The 18,540-nt window shown below is 39.3% G+C and overlaps 2 protein-coding genes across 6 annotated transcripts in view; both read left to right on the forward strand.

Moving 5' to 3' along the window:
- Positions 1-243: 243 nt before the first annotated feature.
- On the forward strand, positions 244-10,961 carry LOC139312375 (NACHT, LRR and PYD domains-containing protein 12-like). 4 transcript variants are annotated; one of them, XR_011599994.1, is made up of 8 exons: positions 244-377; positions 2,260-2,545; positions 3,034-3,054; positions 3,839-5,546; positions 6,061-6,144; positions 7,251-7,418; positions 9,373-9,544; positions 9,921-10,961. XR_011599994.1 is itself a non-coding variant. In XM_070937109.1 (7 exons), the coding sequence occupies exons 2-7, from the start codon at positions 2,278-2,280 to the stop codon at positions 9,467-9,469; spliced, it is 2,346 nt and encodes a 781-aa protein (XP_070793210.1). In that variant the 5' UTR covers positions 244-377; positions 2,260-2,277; the 3' UTR covers positions 9,470-10,961. The 4 variants fall into 4 exon arrangements, 3 of the variants coding, with proteins under 3 accessions (XP_070793210.1, XP_070793212.1, XP_070793211.1); XM_070937109.1 differs by having other exon boundaries at positions 9,373-10,961; XM_070937110.1 differs by lacking the exon at positions 244-377 and adding an exon at positions 762-836 and having other exon boundaries at positions 9,373-10,961.
- Positions 10,962-12,458: 1,497 nt separating this feature from the next.
- RNF123 (ring finger protein 123) overlaps positions 12,459-18,540 on the forward strand; it is a 95,397-nt gene continuing 89,315 nt past the window's right edge. For both annotated transcript variants that reach the window (XM_070937113.1, XM_070937114.1), the window contains exons 1-3: positions 12,459-12,549; positions 16,146-16,254; positions 17,719-17,803. In XM_070937113.1, coding sequence (XP_070793214.1) covers positions 16,173-16,254; positions 17,719-17,803 — 167 coding nt within the window. In that variant the 5' untranslated portion in view covers positions 12,459-12,549; positions 16,146-16,172. The remainder of the gene's footprint in view (positions 12,550-16,145; positions 16,255-17,718; positions 17,804-18,540) is intronic.

Raw genomic sequence — 18,540 nt, forward strand, 5'->3', positions numbered from 1 at the left:
AATTCCCACTGGAAAATTTCTGTGTAATTTGTGCCCAGGTTAGCATTCCTGCCTTCAAAATAAACTAAATGTCTCCTTCGGTGGAGCAAAGCTGAGAGATGGGGAAAAAAGCCTTCTTTCGGGTCTGCCTAACCCCAAATGTTTTGCTTTCTGCCTCAGCTTCTCCTCCTCCTTTAGACTTTAGACTTTCATTTTCGTTCTTGAATGCCAGGCGGACTCCGTGATCTGAAAGTGACTGTGGATTGTGTGGAAATCCGGCTTGCTTTGCGCTGGTTCTCCCAAAGGTGCTTTTTCAAGAGGCAACTGGACTTTCTGGGTTTTCTTTGAAGACGTTTCGCTTCTCATCCAAGAAGCTTCTTCAGCTCTGATTTCGACCGGTGAGGCACTTGGGAGTTGGCCGAGTCCACGTAGAATTAGACTAAGCAAACCGGGAGCTCTGCTCTGCAGACGCTGGGTGGGGCCGACCTACGGTCTGTTTTGACAGGGCGTCGGGTTTTATCCGAAACGCAGTTCAGATAAAATCAGGGGTGCAGAGGATGGTGGCTGCTCCCTTTGTAGAAAATGCCTCACTATGGCCGCCAGCAGGGGAGGGAAGGGAGGGGCTCGTTTCTTGCCACTGGGGCAGAGGGGAGTGGGGGGGGGGGGGGTCTGGCGGTGGGTAGCCTCTCCTTTGCCGTCTCCGCTGAGAGATTTTTCGACCAAGCGGGTCAGGGAGAGGAAGCTGCAAAGCCATAACGAATCTCGGTAGCAGCCATAAAGTTTGCGTTTAGCCGCTATTATGGCAAAGTTGGCTGGAGTGAATGAAGATAGGAATGGGATTCTAGCTGATTTGCAAGGTCTGGGCTGCCCAATCTTGTTTTATCACTTCCTTTCTTACCTGGTTTCTCTACAACTTTTTCAGCTGAAAACCTTTCAAGGCTGTCCTTGCTAACCCATAGAGAAGCCGATGCTAGAACAGGTAGTCCTCGACTTACAGCAGTCCACTTAGTGACGGCTCAAAGTTAGTATAACGCTGAAAAAAGTGACTTATGGCCATTTTTCACACTTACGGCTGTTGCAGCATCCCCATGGTCATGTGATTTACGTTTGGATAGCAATAGCATTTAGGCTTATAAAGATAAAACTACAGTGACTATATTTTCTTGGAAAATATAAAGGATAAACCTGAAAAAGGGGGCAAATCTGAAAGACAAGCCAGCGAAGGAGCCATTGCAGTGCTGCTAGATATTTTATAGAGGGAAGGTAAATAGTTATACACAGAACTTTGGCATGACTAAAGTTAACTTTACTATTTTTAATTCCAAAATCTGGTTTATAGTTAATTTCCCTTATAATCGCCCATTCCCAGATCTGACCAAATCTGGAACTGTTCAAGTTAACACCAGCTCTGACTTCCCAAACCATGTGCTCTGCTTGTTTCTATCATATATAGCACATTCTTCTTACTTGGTGAGCAAACATCTGGTAGAAGTCAGGCACCTTCTGCTTTATAGACCAAAAATACTTTCTGGCATTGTTCTGTAGCTGGGATTTCACCATGGTTTTGAATAGTACGGATTGCTGTACAGATAGTCTTCAATTTATGACCACAATTGAGTCCAAAATTTCGGTTGCTAAGTGAGACAGTTGTTAAGTGAGTTTTGCCCCACTTTAGGACCTTCCTTGCCAAAGTTGTTAAATGAATCATTGCAGTTGTTAAATTAGTAACACGGTTGTTAAGTGAATCTGGCGTCTCCATTGACTTTGCATTGTCGGAAGATCACTAAAGGCGATCACATGACCCTGGGATAGTACAAGGGTCATAAATATGAGTCAGTTGCTAAGCATTTAAAGTTTGATCATGTGACTATGAGATGCTGCAAGGGTTGTGTGAGAAATGGTCATGAGTCATTTTTTTCAGTGCCATTATAACTTTGAATGGTCACTAAACTGTTGTAAGTTGAGGACTACCTGTACTGCTCCAAACCAAACCAAAGGCCTGGTTAAATATGGCCTCAGCCCAAGTTCCTTTTCTGCTCTTGTTTTAAAAGAAGACAAGACATGATCCCAAGCCTGGCCCTGGTTGATTTGAGTATGAATTGAAACTCAGACATGGTTGGCGATTAAGGAATGCAGGGTAGTTAAATGCCTCTTCACTACAGGTTGTAATTTGGGTATTCCTGTATTCCACCCATCTGTCAAGATTATGCAAAATCCTTTCTGAATCCTAACATTTACTTTGTTTTTTTTTCTGGCCTCCAAAACATGTGGTGCTTGTAGCTTGGCTATCACCTTACAATGGACACTGGAGGCAGAAAGATGAAGGACCTGCTTGTAGATGCTTTAGAATGTCTTGAGGAAAGAGACATTAAGAAGTTTAAGTTTAAGCTGCGAGATGCAACAGTTCCTCAGGGAAAGAATATTCCACGTGGTCGGTTGGAAAATGCAGACCGGCTGGATCTGGTGGAGCTCCTTGTCGAATTCTATGAACAGAAAGCTGCTAGACTAATGATAACTATCTTGGAAGACATGGGTTGCAAGAAAAATGCTTCCAATCTCAGCAAAGGTATGGATGTGCTGAACCATAATTAGAGTTGCAATATTTAGATCCAGAGTGGGCAAGAGTATTATAGTATGGGCAATCTCTCTGTTGGCTGTACCTTATGGGAGTTGCACTAAGAGAATACACATTTGAGTGAAGGAAGCAGTGTGACTGCACCTTTCTCTTCCGTAAGACCTTAACTCAAACGTTACTTTTCTGGTTCCTGACACCTATCATGCAAAGACAAGAAAACCAAGAAACTGTGAGTTCTAGTCCTGCCTTAGGCATGAAAGCTGCCTGAGTGACTTTGGACCAATCACTCCCAGCCCTAGTCACTCCCAGGGTTGTTGTGAAGAAATTAGTAGGCAGGAGTATTAGGTATATTTGCTGCTGATTTTGGTATATTTGCCGCTGAGAACGAGAAAGAAAGAAAAATAAAAGAAAGAGAAGAAAGAGGAAAGAAAGAGAAAGGAAAGAAAGAATCCTAATTAATGTTTGTGTTTCCTTTTCAGAGCTCAAGGATCAAATTCAGGGTATGTGAACATCTCATTATAAGGCATTGCAATTATTTATATAAATGTATATAAACCCTAAGATAATTGCATAATTTTGTCTTTATTTTGGGAGAACAGTTATGACATTTTAGCAGAGTGTATAAAAACTTAACATGTGAAACATATTTCAAGTAGAAAACTAAAAACAATCTAAAAATTTCAGAGATATAACTAGTTAATTAGTTCCAAATTGGTATTCGTCTGTGATACTATTGGAGTAACAAACGAACGATAATTCGTTCGTTCCCTGTGCTAGGGAGAACAGGTCTAAACTTAATTTTTGCCACATAGCTAACAAATATTATGGTATAAGTAAGTCTACTTCTATATATGATGAATGATACAAGCTCTAGTCTATAACATAGAGTAGATCTAGAATATGGTAATTTTAAGAAACCTATATTAGAATGTGTATGTACTCAACCTATTCTGAAATATTATAGTAGATAAGCATTACATCTGCTTCAGGATACTTCCATTGCTTTTGACAATTTGAACAAAACAAACACGCACAAAAAGTTGTTGGAGGAATCAGTGGTAAATACCTGTAAAAAAATGCCCTCTAGAAATATTCGACTCTCATAATCCCTAGTGCTTAGTCAATGTAGCCTTTGCTAGAAGGTCATAAATTGTGAAAGAATGATATAGATGGCTACGAAGAAGCCCTGTGAGATGGAGGATTTCTTTTGATAGACCAGTTAGTTAGGAACAACAATCATACTAGATGATGGGGCCTTCTCTTTGTTTTCTGGTACTTTCCTAGGTTACAAAAAAAAGTATGCCAAGTATGTGAAGGAAGAATGCAAAAATATAGAAGAAAGGAACAGTCTGTGTGGTGAGAGCATTCCTTTGAATTCATGCTATGCAGAGCTGCTTATTATCAAGAAGCATCAACCCCAAAAACAGAAGGAGCATGAACTCCTTGCCACTGGCAGGATGCATCTGGAAATCCTGAGAACCAATAGCAATCATTTATCAACCAACATTGAAGATTTATTTCAACCTGATGAATCAGGAATTCCAAAAACAGTGGTGTTGCAAGGACCTGCAGGGATTGGGAAAAGCATGACTGTGCAGAAGATCATGCTGGACTGGGCTGATGGTCAGCTTTATCCAGATATGTTTGATTATGTATTTTGCATTCGTTGCAGGGAATTGAACTTTGCTACAAAAGCCAGCAGCTTGGCTGAACTTATTGTTGAGCAGTGTCAGGACAGAGATGCCCCAGTGGAAGAAATCTTAGCCCACCCTGAAAAACTGCTCTTTATCATTGATGGTTTTGATGAGCTTTCTCACTTTTTAGAACCCGAAGGTAACTTGTGTGAGAAGCCTAATTTAAAGGTGCCTTTGGAAAATATTTTAAACAGCCTGCTGAGAAAGATACTCTTGCCAGAGTCCTTTCTCTTAATCACCACAAGGCCCGGTGCTCTAGAGAGACTGCAGCAATACTTGAAGTGTCCCAAGTTCACCGAGATCGTTGGCTTCTCTGAAAAAGGTCGCCGTGAGTTTTTTTCCAAGTTTTTTGAAGAGGAGAGGAAAGCCAATATTGCCCTGAGATTCATTGAAAATACTGTTGCAGTGTCCACCATCTGCTTCATCCCAATGGTGTGCTGGATCATTTGTTCTGTGATTAAAATAGAACTGGAAACTGAAGATGAGATTGCAGGCACCTTGGATACCACAACAAAAGTCTTTTTGCAGTTTTCTCATATTCTTCTTAAGCATGATAATCCCAGATGGAAAACCTCCCCTCAAAATGAGCTCAGAAAACTTTGTTCTTTGGCCAGAGTTGGCATAATGCAACAAAAAATCCTCTTTGAAGAACAGGATCTCAAAGAACATTGCTTGGATGTTTCGGCTCTTAAGGACCTCTTTTTAGAGAAAAGAACTTTCAGGACAGTTTTGGGCAGGCGCAGTCTCTACAGTTTTTTCCATCTCTGTTTTCAAGAGTTTTTTGCTGCCATGTGGTATATACTGCCAGCGGAGTCAACAGAAGAGATGGATCACATTATGGCCGACCTGCAGAGAGTATTGGTTGAATGGGAGATGCCAAATAATCAACATTTTGCACTAACTGTATGTTTCATATTTGGCCTGACAAATGAAAAGACACACGTCTTCTTTGAGCAAACCCTGCAATGCAAGACTTCTGACCTTGTAAAGCCTCTCTTATTACAGAAAGCAGAAGAAGTAGCAGTTAAGAAACACATTCAAAAACGCTATTTCCTGCTAAATTTTTTTCACTGCTTGTTTGAGAGCCAGGAGCCAGAATTTGCAAAGCGTGTGATGCATCACTTCCAAATTGTTGACCTTTCCTTCAATACGCTGTCCGTGTTAGACTGCAAAGTCTTGGCTTTTTGTCTGCAACATAGTACAATTGAGGATCATTCCCTTATCTTAAGTATCTGCAGGTTGAAATCTCATCACATCAAGGCTTTGGCTCCAGGAATTAAGAACTGTACAACTCTAGAGTAAGTGATCCATCCTTTCCAGTTTTCAAATTTAAACTGAAGCTGAGGTTTTTAAAAGTTTTCCATGTTTTGATCCTGCCTTTGCTAATTGTGCCTTCTTCTCACATTTTGAAAGTATCATTTATGATTTTGTTCTGCAGAATTATTACTGTATATACACAACACTGTGAAACCACAGCTGACAGTTCTTTAGCTGGTGTTGACCTCCATACGCATTGAGTTCTTCCCATATAATATATCAACATAATATATGTGCAGATCTAAGCAGTGTGGCCTTTTGTAACTGACAGATGGAAATTTTGTCAATGTGTACATTTTGTAAAGTGCTATGCAATATTTTTTTTTGAATGGTGCACAGTGTGCCAATAACCACTGGGGCCATCACAGCTAGTTTATACCATAATTTTTAAAACTTCAATTAATACTTTGTGATCTCTTCCAGTTTTTTGTCTTCTATTCTATCCCCTGGTATTGCTACATCAATTATCCACTTTTTTTTTAAATCAAATTGCAGCTTTGGAGATAACAAACTTGGAAACTCGGGAGTGAAAGTTCTCTGTACCATTCTGAAGCAACTGGGTAATTTGACTAATTTGAAGTGAGTAATAAGGGAGCAAAGGCACATCTAAACAGTTGGGTGCATAATTTTGCCTTGGAAGAATTGGGTATCCATCCTGATAACTAGCAGCCAATTGGGTGAAATTCTAAAATAAGTAATTAGGCATTAGTTACTCAGAACTGATGTTCAGAAAGTCAATTAATGAATGTGAATAGTACAGAGCAAGGCAGAGGTGAGGAGAGGATAAGCCATTCCTAGAGAACTCCCAACGCAGCAGCCAACTACTAAAAAACATACAAAAATCAATGATCATCTTCAATTCCAGGCTACACCTGAAGGCCTGTCCTCAATAAACTGAGGTAATTCTTTGCTTGGATTTTTGTAAGTGGCTTTCTGCCACTTACAAAAAAATTTCCTATGTTCTTCTTAAGCTGGGTGAAGCATAACTTAATGAGGAAGTCTAGGTATTTCTTGTGCTGAATCTTCAAGTCTATTTTGACCACATTATGTCCACAGGAGCTTATGGATTTTTCCTCATTTGGTAACATATGACATGTGGTAGTTCTGTATATGGTTCTATCAGTGTTATGACCACATGTAAATGAGATGGACTGTTTTTTCTCATAAGTTCCTGGGGAAGTGTTTTGAACACTTTTATGCATCAGGATTTAACAATGACTCTAGTCATCAACGTGACAGTACTGGGGGGTGGGGTGTATTTTTTGTAAGATCTCTACATTTTAGCCTGGGAGGGGATCAATAGCATTAACGCCCTACTTGGCTTCACAATGAGTATAAATGACAAGGTGATTTTTCCCCCGAGTTTAATTGATATACACCAACACCATGCATTTATCACTTAAGGGTACAAGCTAGATAATGTTGGTGTTGGCTTGTCTCTGTGGTAACATTTGCTGAATCAAGTCTAAGGCATAGGGTAATATTCAGATCAGAAAGACTCTGTCACATCAGCCAAGATTTAATTCAAATATAATTGGTTAAAGTGAGGTAGGGGTGGAAAGTACCATCTGTAATAATTTGTTTGTCACACACACATACATGAATTTATGTCTCTGTGTTCTGATTTTGTTATCAAAAAAGATTGAGCAAACTTGTAATGTGGCTTCTAATTTTCTCTTTGCCAGACTTTATTGCAATTACCTCACAGATGCTTGTGCCCAAGAGCTTTGTGCTGTTCTCGGAACTAGTCACAGACTTTACAGTTTAGATCTTCAAGATAACTCCTTCACAGACAACTCTGTCCCATTCATCGAAGACTTGATGAAAAATTGCACCACCCTGACTATTGTATAGTGAGTATTGATAAAGGTGGAAGACAACATTTGGTTTGCGTTCTGGGAAGTGGATATTCTGCAATTGTAGGTGCTGAGGCTTACTGGAGTGTTTGTGTTGGCTATCTTGTGGTACCATTGGGTTAAGCATTCCAAATAGTGGGAGACTACCAATAGTTACAGTGGTAATTGGAACACTACTGGAAGACTGGATTAGGGATACATCATGATGGAGGGAATTTATCTTGACCATGGCAGGAGATCCTATAGCACTCCAGAAAAGTGGTTTCCAGTCTTCTGTTGAAAACTTCCAGGGATGGAGCACTCATAACTTCTGGGAGCAAATCTTTTCACTGATTACCGTATTTTTCAGACTATAAGATGCACCGGTGTATAAGATGCACCAAGATTTCGAAGAGGTAAGTAAGAAAAAAAATTTTTTTTCCCTCCCCAGCCCCCAGAAGCACAATGCAGATCTCCCAAACCCTCTGTGTGCCCTGTTTTTCGCTTGTTTTTGCAAAAAACTGAGCATGCAGGGGGTTTGGGAGGCCTGCAGAGTGTTCCTGGAGACCAGGGAGGGAAAAAAAACACCATTTTTGTGAAAAATGGGGTGCACAGAGGGTTTAGGAGGCCTGCAGAGTGCTCCTGGGGGCCAGGGGAGGACAAAAACGCCTTTGCAAAAATCAGGCAAAAAATGAGGGCATTTTTGCCCTCCCCAGCCCCCAGGAGCACTCTGCAGGCCTCCCAAACCCTCTGTGCACGGTTTTTGCGAAAAATGACCCATTTTTGGCAAAAATGGGATGAGCAGGGCGGGGCTTCGGGAGGCCAAAAATGACTGTATTCGGTGTATAAGATGCACCAATATTTCCACAGTCTTTTGGGAGGGGGGGAGGAAGTGTGTCTTATACTCTGAAAAATACGGTAATTGTTCTCACTGTCAGGAAATGACTCCTCAGTTCTAGGTTGGATCTCTCTTTAATGATCTTCCATCTATTACTTCTTGTCCTGCCCTCAAGTGCTTTGCAGAAGAAAATCCAATACCTTCAAGAACTGGAATACTGCTACCACAACATCCTTAGTCCTTCTTTTTTTTAGGCTAAATAATCCTAAAATTAGTCACAAAGGTTCATACCGGTCAAAAATGTGAAAAGGGAAGAAATAAAATGGCACATTTGGAAAAACCAAAAGTTAACAAAAGAATTACATTTGTTAAGTTGTTAACTATTATACATTAGGGCTGAGTTTCCTTTGAGATATATTTAAACTATGGGAAGCTGAGAAGGCTGCAGATTGCAGGAGGGAGAAACAGAGAGTAGCGTAATGGAATATAGGCTCTTTCATCCTTCCTAACTACATATGTGCAGGATGACCATTGGCACCCATGAGCCTTTTTCCAAAATTCTCATTTGAAATAATGTATAAAGCAAATTTTCCTTCGTGAAATTGAATGAAACCTAGTCTAGTAAGTTAAAGTACCATTAAAGCCAATTAGAGATGGCATGACAATCCATACAGGCAGTCCTCAACTTACAACCATTCGTTTAGTGACTGTTTGAAATGACAACAGACTGAAAAAAATAACTTATCACTGGTTCTCAGACTTATGACCATTGCAACATTCCCATGGACACATGATTCAAAGTTGGGCTGTTGTCAACTGGCATGTATTTATGACAATTGCACTCTCCCAGGTCACATGATCACCATTTGCAACCTTCCTAGCTGCCTTCTAACCAGCAAAGTCAATGGGAGAAATCGGATTCACTTAACGACCACATGATTCACTTAACTACAGTGATTTGCTTAACAACTGTGGCAAAAAACAGTCATAAAATGGGGTGCGACTCACATAACTCCCTTGCTTCACAACAGAAATGTTGGGTTTAGCTATGGTCATAAGTCAAGGACTACCTGTACCAAACCGTGGCCTCATCTCCAGCAGTTCATTGTACTTTCTATTTGTGTTTCTTTTCAGTTTGTTTTCAAATAGCTTTAATAAAAGAGGACGAAGATGCCTGAATCTGCAAGCCGAGAAGATAAATGAATCGGGACGTAAAATTTTGTTATGGTGACTGTATTCACTCATGGCTACAGAACAAAAAGCAATCAACCCTTCGAGAACATTTTTAAGGAGGTGTTGCCACAAGGTTATACCAATTTCAGTTGTTGAAAACAATTTTCAGACAAAAATGTTGATAGGAACAATCATTACTATTTTAGAATATTATGGCATATTGCTTCCCAGGAAATCACTTTCTTTGAAAAACATTAAATATCCCCCAATATTTAGGGAAATAGCAAAACCATTTGACCAAACTTTTAACTATTGATTGTAACCCAAAAGTGCTTTTTCTTTTCTTTTTTTTTTAATTTATACTTTATTAAAACACATATAAAAACATATAAAAATGTCCTTCAATTAGTACAGTTGTACTTATTCCCCTTAGTCTTAATCTAATAATTTCCTTTTTCCATTTCCCCCTCCCCACTCTTCTATTCTATTTTTCTATTCTATTTTTCAAGAGGCAACTGGACTTTCTGGTTTTTCTTTAAAGACGTTTCGTGTCTCATCTGAGAAACTTCTTCAGCACTGAACAGATACTAAAAGCAAATATTTGATTATAATATCACTAAAGCTGATTTTATTTAGATGTATTTTTGTGATCAATTTACTGAGTATGTACAGTATAAATATTTAGTGAAGGACTTTATTACAATCAGTACACAACTGTGGATGTTCCTGTGAAATGTTAATACTAAATGAAGCAATCTAGGAAACACAGTTTTGTAAATATTGCATTATTTAAATTGTATTTGTTCCAGTTATTTTTTTTCTGTTTAATGGAATATATGTATGATTATACTTTGAAGTCAGCTGCCAATGAGAAAAATTTGAAATTGAGCTACTTAGCGTATTAATCCACCAAAGCTAAAACTATATAGATAAAAAGCAATGAGACAGTTAATATCACAGAGGTGAGTAGAACCTACTAGCACATATCACAGAGGTAGATCAGAACCTCATAGGACATCTTGGGGTATTTTGTAATATATTGCCTCCACTGTGTAGGATTTAAATTTCTAATATAAAAATGAGCTAATATGTCATGAGCTCATATGATCTCTTTGCCAGATTTAATGATCATCCCCTGCATAACTGAACAGCAGCTCTTTGCCTTTAATCAATTATTACCAATTATTTTCTCTGAGAGACAATCTGTCTTTAAATAGAATGATATAAAGGAATGTTAAAGTGCTTCTGGTCAGATAACAAAACCTGCCTGTTTTCATAGAATCTGGGTGCTGGCTTGTTGATAGAATTTCATAATGGAATTATGAAACTTTTCAAATTCCCATATCCACTATTCCCTCCTCCCACCGTCAATTACCACTGACAGCAAGGAATGGAGAGAGGTGCTTGGGCATTTCACTTTGCTTCAGTTGCCCAAATAAGATTGATGATTTAGATACTATGCACCTTGACTTTGCAGCAAGAAGACAGGATCTACTGGCTTGAAGCAAGAACATGTCTTGTGCTTATTTCAATAAAATTCTATTTTTTAAAAAAAAGTTAAGTTGCTTCTCTGTGAAAAAGTCTACTTCCTCTTTTAAGACAAACACATACAAAAAAACCCCACACATCTCAAATTGTTTAAAAAGTTCCTTTCCCATTACAGTCGAGAAGGAACAATATCCATGTAGCTCTTTTTTCCATTTGCTGTTCTTGCCATGGAAATCCTATTTATCATTGTTCCAAGTTCACAGAATTCCACTGTTTTGTATTCCAAGATACGTGTCTAATACAGCTTTAGTTTCCACAAGATCAAGAATCAATCAATTCATCAATCAAATCAAGAGCATTTCACTTTCCTTTTACTATGATCCTGCTATTCTATTTTCATTGGTTTGGTTTGAGGTAAACGAGGTGATGCTCTTGTTCTTTCCTCTACACTCTAAAGGAGAAAATTGTCAACAACAGTTAGGAATTTCCTAGAGGTGTGTAGTGGAAAATCCACATAGATTTTCTCCAAGACAATCTGTCCCCAACCTGGTCCTTCAGATATTCCAGTGATGTATGTATTGCTACTACATGAGTTAATCAATTTTGCTCCAAGTGATCCTCATTTTTCTCTTTCCTATCTTTCCTAGCATTATCATACCAGAAATATAATAAATAGAGCCTGGTCAGAAATCCAGCTATAGTTCCCCCCCCCCCCCCCCCCCCCCGTAATTTTCACAACAGTTTGAACCATAAAGGCATATATTACACCAAAACTAACAACCATATTACAGTCTGGTTTACATAATATACTAAGCCATCAGTGTGATCTATACAATACAGAACGCCATAATGTACTTTGTGGCATAACGTGTGAATTCAGCCACTGTGGTTCAAATGTTTTATCATCATTCAGACCACGGTTATTTAGGTTCACACAACATACTAAGCCATAAATTGAGGTGTTTTCATTTAGCCAGTACAAAACAAAAGACAAGTGTGGAGAGGGCTAATGATTTAGATTAAAAGTTTTATTTTTCACTTGGTTGGCTCATGAAGTACAATTTGTGAACCAGCCACTAAGATTTGCTTTTCTTCTTTAAGTAACAAAAATTCATAGGTGATCATTTATGTTTGAACTCTGGAAGGTTAGAATATATTTGGGGGGGGACGACGACGACTTACTTTTCTTACCCTGATGGCAAAACTCTGATGGATAATTATGACATTGTGCTGCTGTCCAGCGATCGTCCGGATTACTCCAAACCTTAGGCGGGATCCTTTTTTACGTGCTCAGGTAATGCGTCTCGAATGATCGGGCTACCGCATGAGAGCTGAAAGCCAAGCATTTTGGGGGAAGCGAGAGCATCGTCTGTTCTGCTAGCGAGCTGCAGAGAAGCCCGGGGTTCTCCCCGAGGAGGCAAGGGTCAGAGCCGGCCGCGGTGTGTAGGGCGCTGCTGCTGGCTCGCGGGAGATCAAGCTGGCTCTCGAGGGCGGCGCTGCCAGTAGAACGAGGGAATCCACCCGCCCAGCCACTGCGGTTGTGCCGCCGCTTGGTGTGTCCCAGCTGGCGCTCCGTAGCAGGGCGGATGTTGTGAGGAACCGCTGCCGGCGGGGCTTGGCGAGGGAGCCAGGCGTGCGGTGGAGGCGGCGGTGAGTAGTAGCTGCGGTGCTCGGCTCCGGGTGCGGAGGGGCGGCTGCCGTCGAGACGCGGCTCGCGGGCTGCGACTAGGCCCGGGTGGCGAGTCAGCTGGGGAGGCAGAGAGCGCCGCGCCTCTGCCCTGCTCTCCCGCTCGCCTTTAAAGAGGGAGAAGCCAACCCGGCTTGCCAGCCACGCGCGGGGAAGGCGGTGGGGCGCTTCGGGTGCTCGGTGGGAAGCCAGCCGCGCGGCAGGGAGGCTCCCGGTGGGCAGTCCGAGGCGAGGCTGCCTGCTGCACCGGTCCTGCCCTTGGCGTGAAGCCGGCCGAGGGAGGCCTTTTTCGGGGGAAGAGTTGCAGGCGAAGGCTCTTCCTCTTCAGCCTCCTCCTCCTCCTCCTCCTCTTCTGCCCCGCAATCTCCAGCCTGGTGGTTGTCTACCTTTGCGCCTTTGCTTCCTTCAGTTCCTGGCGTGCGAGCGGCCACGCGGGAGACCCGACTCTCGTGTGAAAAACGCGCCTCGTTTGTGTCACCTTCCCAGAGTAGCGTGGGAAGAGCCGAAAGATTTTAAGTATCTTGTGGACCGCCCTTCCGTGGAAAAGAAGCTTTTCTGTGTGATCTCGAAGCGTATTAACTTCGTTGGGTATTAATGCCCATCGAATTTAGTGGGAAGTCATCTGCTCAGACGTTGCACCTTAATCCTAAATTGATTTTAAGGCTTGATCTCAAAGTAAGCACTGTCTATTTCAATGAGGGTTCCTTACCAATAATAGGTATGGATGAGATTGAGCACCAAGCCCCAGGAGTTTGGAGGACAACAAACCTCCCAGTAGTAGAAGGGGCAACTGTGAAATCGGGCAAAAGGTCATCGGCTGTGGCAGGTGTTTCAATGCAAGCTGATTTTTTTTTTCTTGTTTTCCAGTGGAAATCCCAAAATAAACATAATCCTATACTTGCACCCTTCCACATTATTTGGAAACCAACATTATTGCAATATTATGCAGGTTGATTGCAGTAATATTTCCAAACTATAGCTGTGATTTTGGCTCCCATTTCCATGTGCCAAGGCTAAATGTAATTTGAATTGATAAAGGAAGAGAATTCTCTGGTGGATTTTCAGCTGTTAAAGCAAACCAATTTAAGTATGGCTTCTTTCCCCTAGTTTACATTTATTTTGGTAGTAAACGTCTGACACAGTTTAAGCCAGAAGTTAAATTTGGGATTAAATTTTGTAAAAAATAATTTATTCACATTATTCCATTTGAGTTGCTATTCATGTAACTGCTGATAGGCAGAAATAAGTCTTAACTGAATAGTGAGAACATCTTGAATAGACACCTAACCTATCTTGTACAGTGTATTATTTCATGCTTTGATCAACTAAATGCCAGTGCAAAGCCCATCATGATATAAGAGAGAGAGAGAAGAATTCTCTTGCAGTTGTCACCCACTAATGAACATTCACAGTATGTTTCTCAGCTATGGTTATTTTCTCCTTGAATTTCATTAAGATCATAATGATCCTAATTTGATCATTGTTTTATCTAACAATAACCCTACTTGAACTGTATTGTGTGAGAAATACTAATTTTAATGTGTCCAGAATCCAAATCAAGGCTTTTACTGTAGGAAACTGGATTCTACTATATCATGAATACAGTAAACCATGGATTCTACTGTTAAGGAAAAGTGCATAATCTTATGAATGTCTGGCTTGTTTTAATAATTTTAAAAATGCCAAATACTACAGTGTTTACTAATGTAGTTACTCCACTCCCTGGTAATTTTAGCTGTCTTATTTGCATTTTTTCTCAGCTGTCTAGTATCTTTCTCTTAGATAAGTGACCAGAATTGGGGCTGCCTTCTTAGTGATAGGCCTTCCTTCCTGCAATACACTTACAAAAAATAATGTTAGATAAATCCTTATTAATTAGAGCCATCTCTGCATTTGCAACTGTATTTTGTTTCTTGCTGTCTGTTTCTTTCTTGGTCTCTCTTTTTAGCATTCTCTGATATTAGGGTTATTTCTAGATATGCATTTATTATCAAAGTTCACAATAAAGAGATTATTAGAAGCCTGTTAACTAAATATTTTCTTATAAAGATGCTGATTTGAGGAAAGATTGTTTTGAATGACCAAGCAAGATAGATTTACAGAAACTTTATGTTTAATTTAAGGTCTCATAGTGTAATAATTAAGGCATCAGGTAAGAAACTGGTAGGAAACTCTGAGTCCTAGTCCTAGTTCTAGTCCTAGTCCTAGTCCTAGTCTAGTATAAAGCGAACTGCATGACCTTGACCTCTTTCTCTCTCTCATAGTCCTAGGAGGGAGGCAAGGGCAAACCACTTCCAAAAAACTTTGCAAAAAAAATTTCAAGGCAGAGTCAAAGGCTCACATTTTCACCAGCCAAGATATATGGACAAGTTTAGTAGAAATGTTTAGTACTTGTGAATATACTGTGGGGGTAAAATATGGTCTATAATAAAAATCTTCTGCCTTGTAGTGTAGTTCAAAGCAGCACTGCAATCTTAGCCTAGTTTTTTACATTATGCTTCAGTCAGCATGTGAATATATATTAACTGTTTATTAATGTTGCCAAAGTTACTTTTTGTGCTGTGTTGTGAAGGCAATATTGAATTACTGTATATGCTTATGTCTGTTACTAAATGAAGATAAAAGTTAGTTGCTTTTGCTGTTGGGTAAGTTTAAACAAAGGTGATGATGGTCTAAATGAGATGTATTTGGAACTTGAAATATACTTGCTTCATATTGTGAGACAGTGTTATTAGTCTGTTGTATGGGGAATTTGCATCCATAAACATTTGTGAGACAAATATTCTTGAAACTTATTGTTATATGTTTGTACTGAGAATGGATCTAGATATATAACAAATACAACTCTGAGGATAATCTACTGCTTACATATTCTATTAAAAGCATTACTTTGAATAATGAAGAATAATGAATATCTATTAAAGCAAGTTCCCATAAAAAACATAAGTCACATTTTTCTCTTGGTGGCTGTTTGGTTATCTATCAACTTACATAAATATTATGTATATATACTTTGTACATTCTTCTCATTTTTTTCTGGAATATGCTTTTTTCCAATTTTTTATTCTCATCATTTTAATAGATTTAATTTAAATCAGTTTTCTTGTATAGTATTTGCTACTACTATATGTTTAAATTTTAATTTTTGTTGTTTTACTAGGTCTGCTAGCAAATTTTTCATTTTTACTAAATCTGTTCTATTTGTATTAAATGAAATAACTTAAAAGTTATGTGTTTATTTTTCCATCCTAGCTACCAATTCTTATTTAGTTCTTATTTAATTCTTATTTAATTCTATTTCAGTCTAGATGCTCCAAAACTGTTTTAAAAAATATTACTTGTTTTTTTTCCCATTTTTATAGCAAATTCTTAGAAATGGATTGTCATGTGTTCCTGCATGCCAGAAAGTGTTATTTGAAAAATGACACTGAAAATAAAATGCAAAAATATGTTTTTCTTTGTTATTCTCAGTAGTTTTGTTTGGAGCATTAAAATCTTTGATAGCAGTTTTTCTACAGATGTTACAATTTCTAATTTATTTCATATTTTATCTTTAAAGTTAGTGACATTAATACTGTCCTGAACTATGACATCAAGAAGTTCTGGCACAGCATTTCCTCGGAAGAATTACAGGTTAAGCACTGAGTCTGAAAAGTCCAAAGTTGCAGGTAGGAGCAATATTGTGGATTCTGGGGAGAAGCTACTTATCTTGTAGGTTTCTCTTGGTTCTAAGTCAATTATATAAAGGTCAAGATACATATTTTATTTGAGATCTGTTTTGAAGGTCAGCTAAAATTATAAATTTTTAGTAGGAAAAAAAATCCCAGCTTGCAGAAAAAGTAATCAGGTACAAAAAAAACATCTATTTTTTAACTACTAATTAAGAACAGGAAGTTTCAGAAAACATATTGATTCATATAGCTTACTTTCCAAGTTGTGTAAATACAGTCTCATTAGTTGGATATTAAATATAATGGTACATTACTTGATTGTGACCTATAGAGCCCTACGTGGCATGGGGCCAGGCTACCTACAGAACTGTTTTTGTCCCCTTATATCAACTTGTCCCACCCCATGAGGTAACGAAGGTATGTTGCAAACCCTCTCAGTTAAAGAATTCCAACTGGCGGAGTCTAGGAAGAGAGCCTTCTCTGCCCTTGCCCCTGCCCTCTGGACACCCCCCCCCGGTGAGACAGGCCCCCCACTCTCCTGTCCTTCTGCAAAGCAGTTAAAATAAACTCTGCAACTTCTTGTGGGCAGCTCAAAGGAGCATGCAGCCATGGGGCTGGTTGGTCCTCTGAGAGCCTTCCTTTTGCCTTCTTAACTAATTTGTAACAGATTTAATCCTTGCCTCCTTTTAATTGTAAACTTTCTAAATTTTTACTTTTTATATACTGTTTTTACATTTTAACTTTTTATTGTATACCATCTAGGAGTACAATAACCATGTTTTCCCAAAAATAAGACTGGGTCTTATATTATTTTTTGCGCCAAAAATGCATTAGGGCTTATTTTCCAGTTAGGTCTTATTTTTGGAGAAATATGTCACTAAATGTTTCCATCTGGTTGGCAATCTTAACTGGGGCTTATTTTTGGGGTAGGACTTAAATTATGAGCATCCTGAAAAATCATGCTAGGGCTTATTTTCCAGTTGGGTCTTCTTTTCAGGGAAACAGGGAAGATGTTACCGAAGGCAATGGGTGGTACAAAAATGTCAGAAATCTATCAATACATTTCTTGTCAAAGAGCATAGATAGAAGTTGTTTTCAGTCTGGAGGAAAATATGCTTCTTAATTCTTCATTCACATAAATATAGAAGACTCTCTATTTTAATTAAGTGAGCCTTTACTTAGAAATAGTTTTAGACATTTATGAGCAAGACTTATTGAATGAATGTGAGATTATTTGATGCAGCAGGTAGTGTTAGGCAGATCATTCTGCTCTATCCTGGTTTGTCTGAAATTGGAAGTCATGCAGGAATACTGTATTATACTCTTATAATTATACTCTTAAAATACTTTTAAATTGTAAAGAAGAAATAAATTCAACTAGAAAGTATTTGTCACACCTTTAAAAGTAACACTTAGTATCTTTGAGGTATTATCTGACTTGGATTTTGTTACTTGTCATAGGAATAGTGAACAGCAAGCTCCTGAATGATTATCTTCATCGTATTTTTCCCAGTGCTGATGGAACTCAACTTTCTGCTGCATGCAGGTAATAGCTTCTTAATTTATTAAATACCAAGCAAATCATACACTTTGGATCTGATTCATGAATAAACCTTTAGAAAGAGTTCAGTGCTGACATTATATAAAACAGATTATAATCTGTTGTATATACTATATACAAGTATTTTTGTTATAATATTTGTATAGGACTTCCTCCTCATATTGAAAAGGTGTGTGAGAGGCAACAAAATCCTCTTAGTTTCTACTATACCCTAATATATCTGTAAATTTGGTTGTATGTTATTTACATATTGCCAATAATGCCTTAAATTGTGTATCTTTTAATATCTGTAACGCTCTCTACATGGGGCTCCCCTTGAGGTGCATCCGGAGGCTCCAACTGGTCCAGAATGCAGCCGCGTGGGTGATTATGGGAGCAACAGGGCACTCCCACGTAACACCTCTCCTGCGCGAGCTGCATTGGTTCCCAGTGGTCTTCCGGGTGCGCTTCAAGGTGTTGGTTCTCACCTTTAAAGCACTCCATGGCATAGGGCCAGGATACTTGCGAGACTGCCTGCTGCTACCGATAACCTCCCACCGGCCAATACACTCGCACAGAGAGGGCCTCCTCAGGGTGCCGTCGGCCAAGCAATGTCGGCTGGCGGCCCCCAGGGGGAGAGCTTTCTCTGTGGGGGCACCTGCCCTGTGGAATGAGCTATCTCCTGAAATACGACTGATCCCGGACCTCCGCACTTTCCCAAGGCCCTGAAGACTTATTTATTC

The sequence above is a fragment of the Pituophis catenifer genome, unplaced genomic scaffold (assembly GCF_029215685.1).
Source record: "Pituophis catenifer annectens isolate HBS135680 unplaced genomic scaffold, rPitCat1.0.hap2 SCAF_2, whole genome shotgun sequence".
In the NCBI taxonomy this organism is placed as follows: Eukaryota; Metazoa; Chordata; class Lepidosauria; order Squamata; family Colubridae; genus Pituophis; species Pituophis catenifer.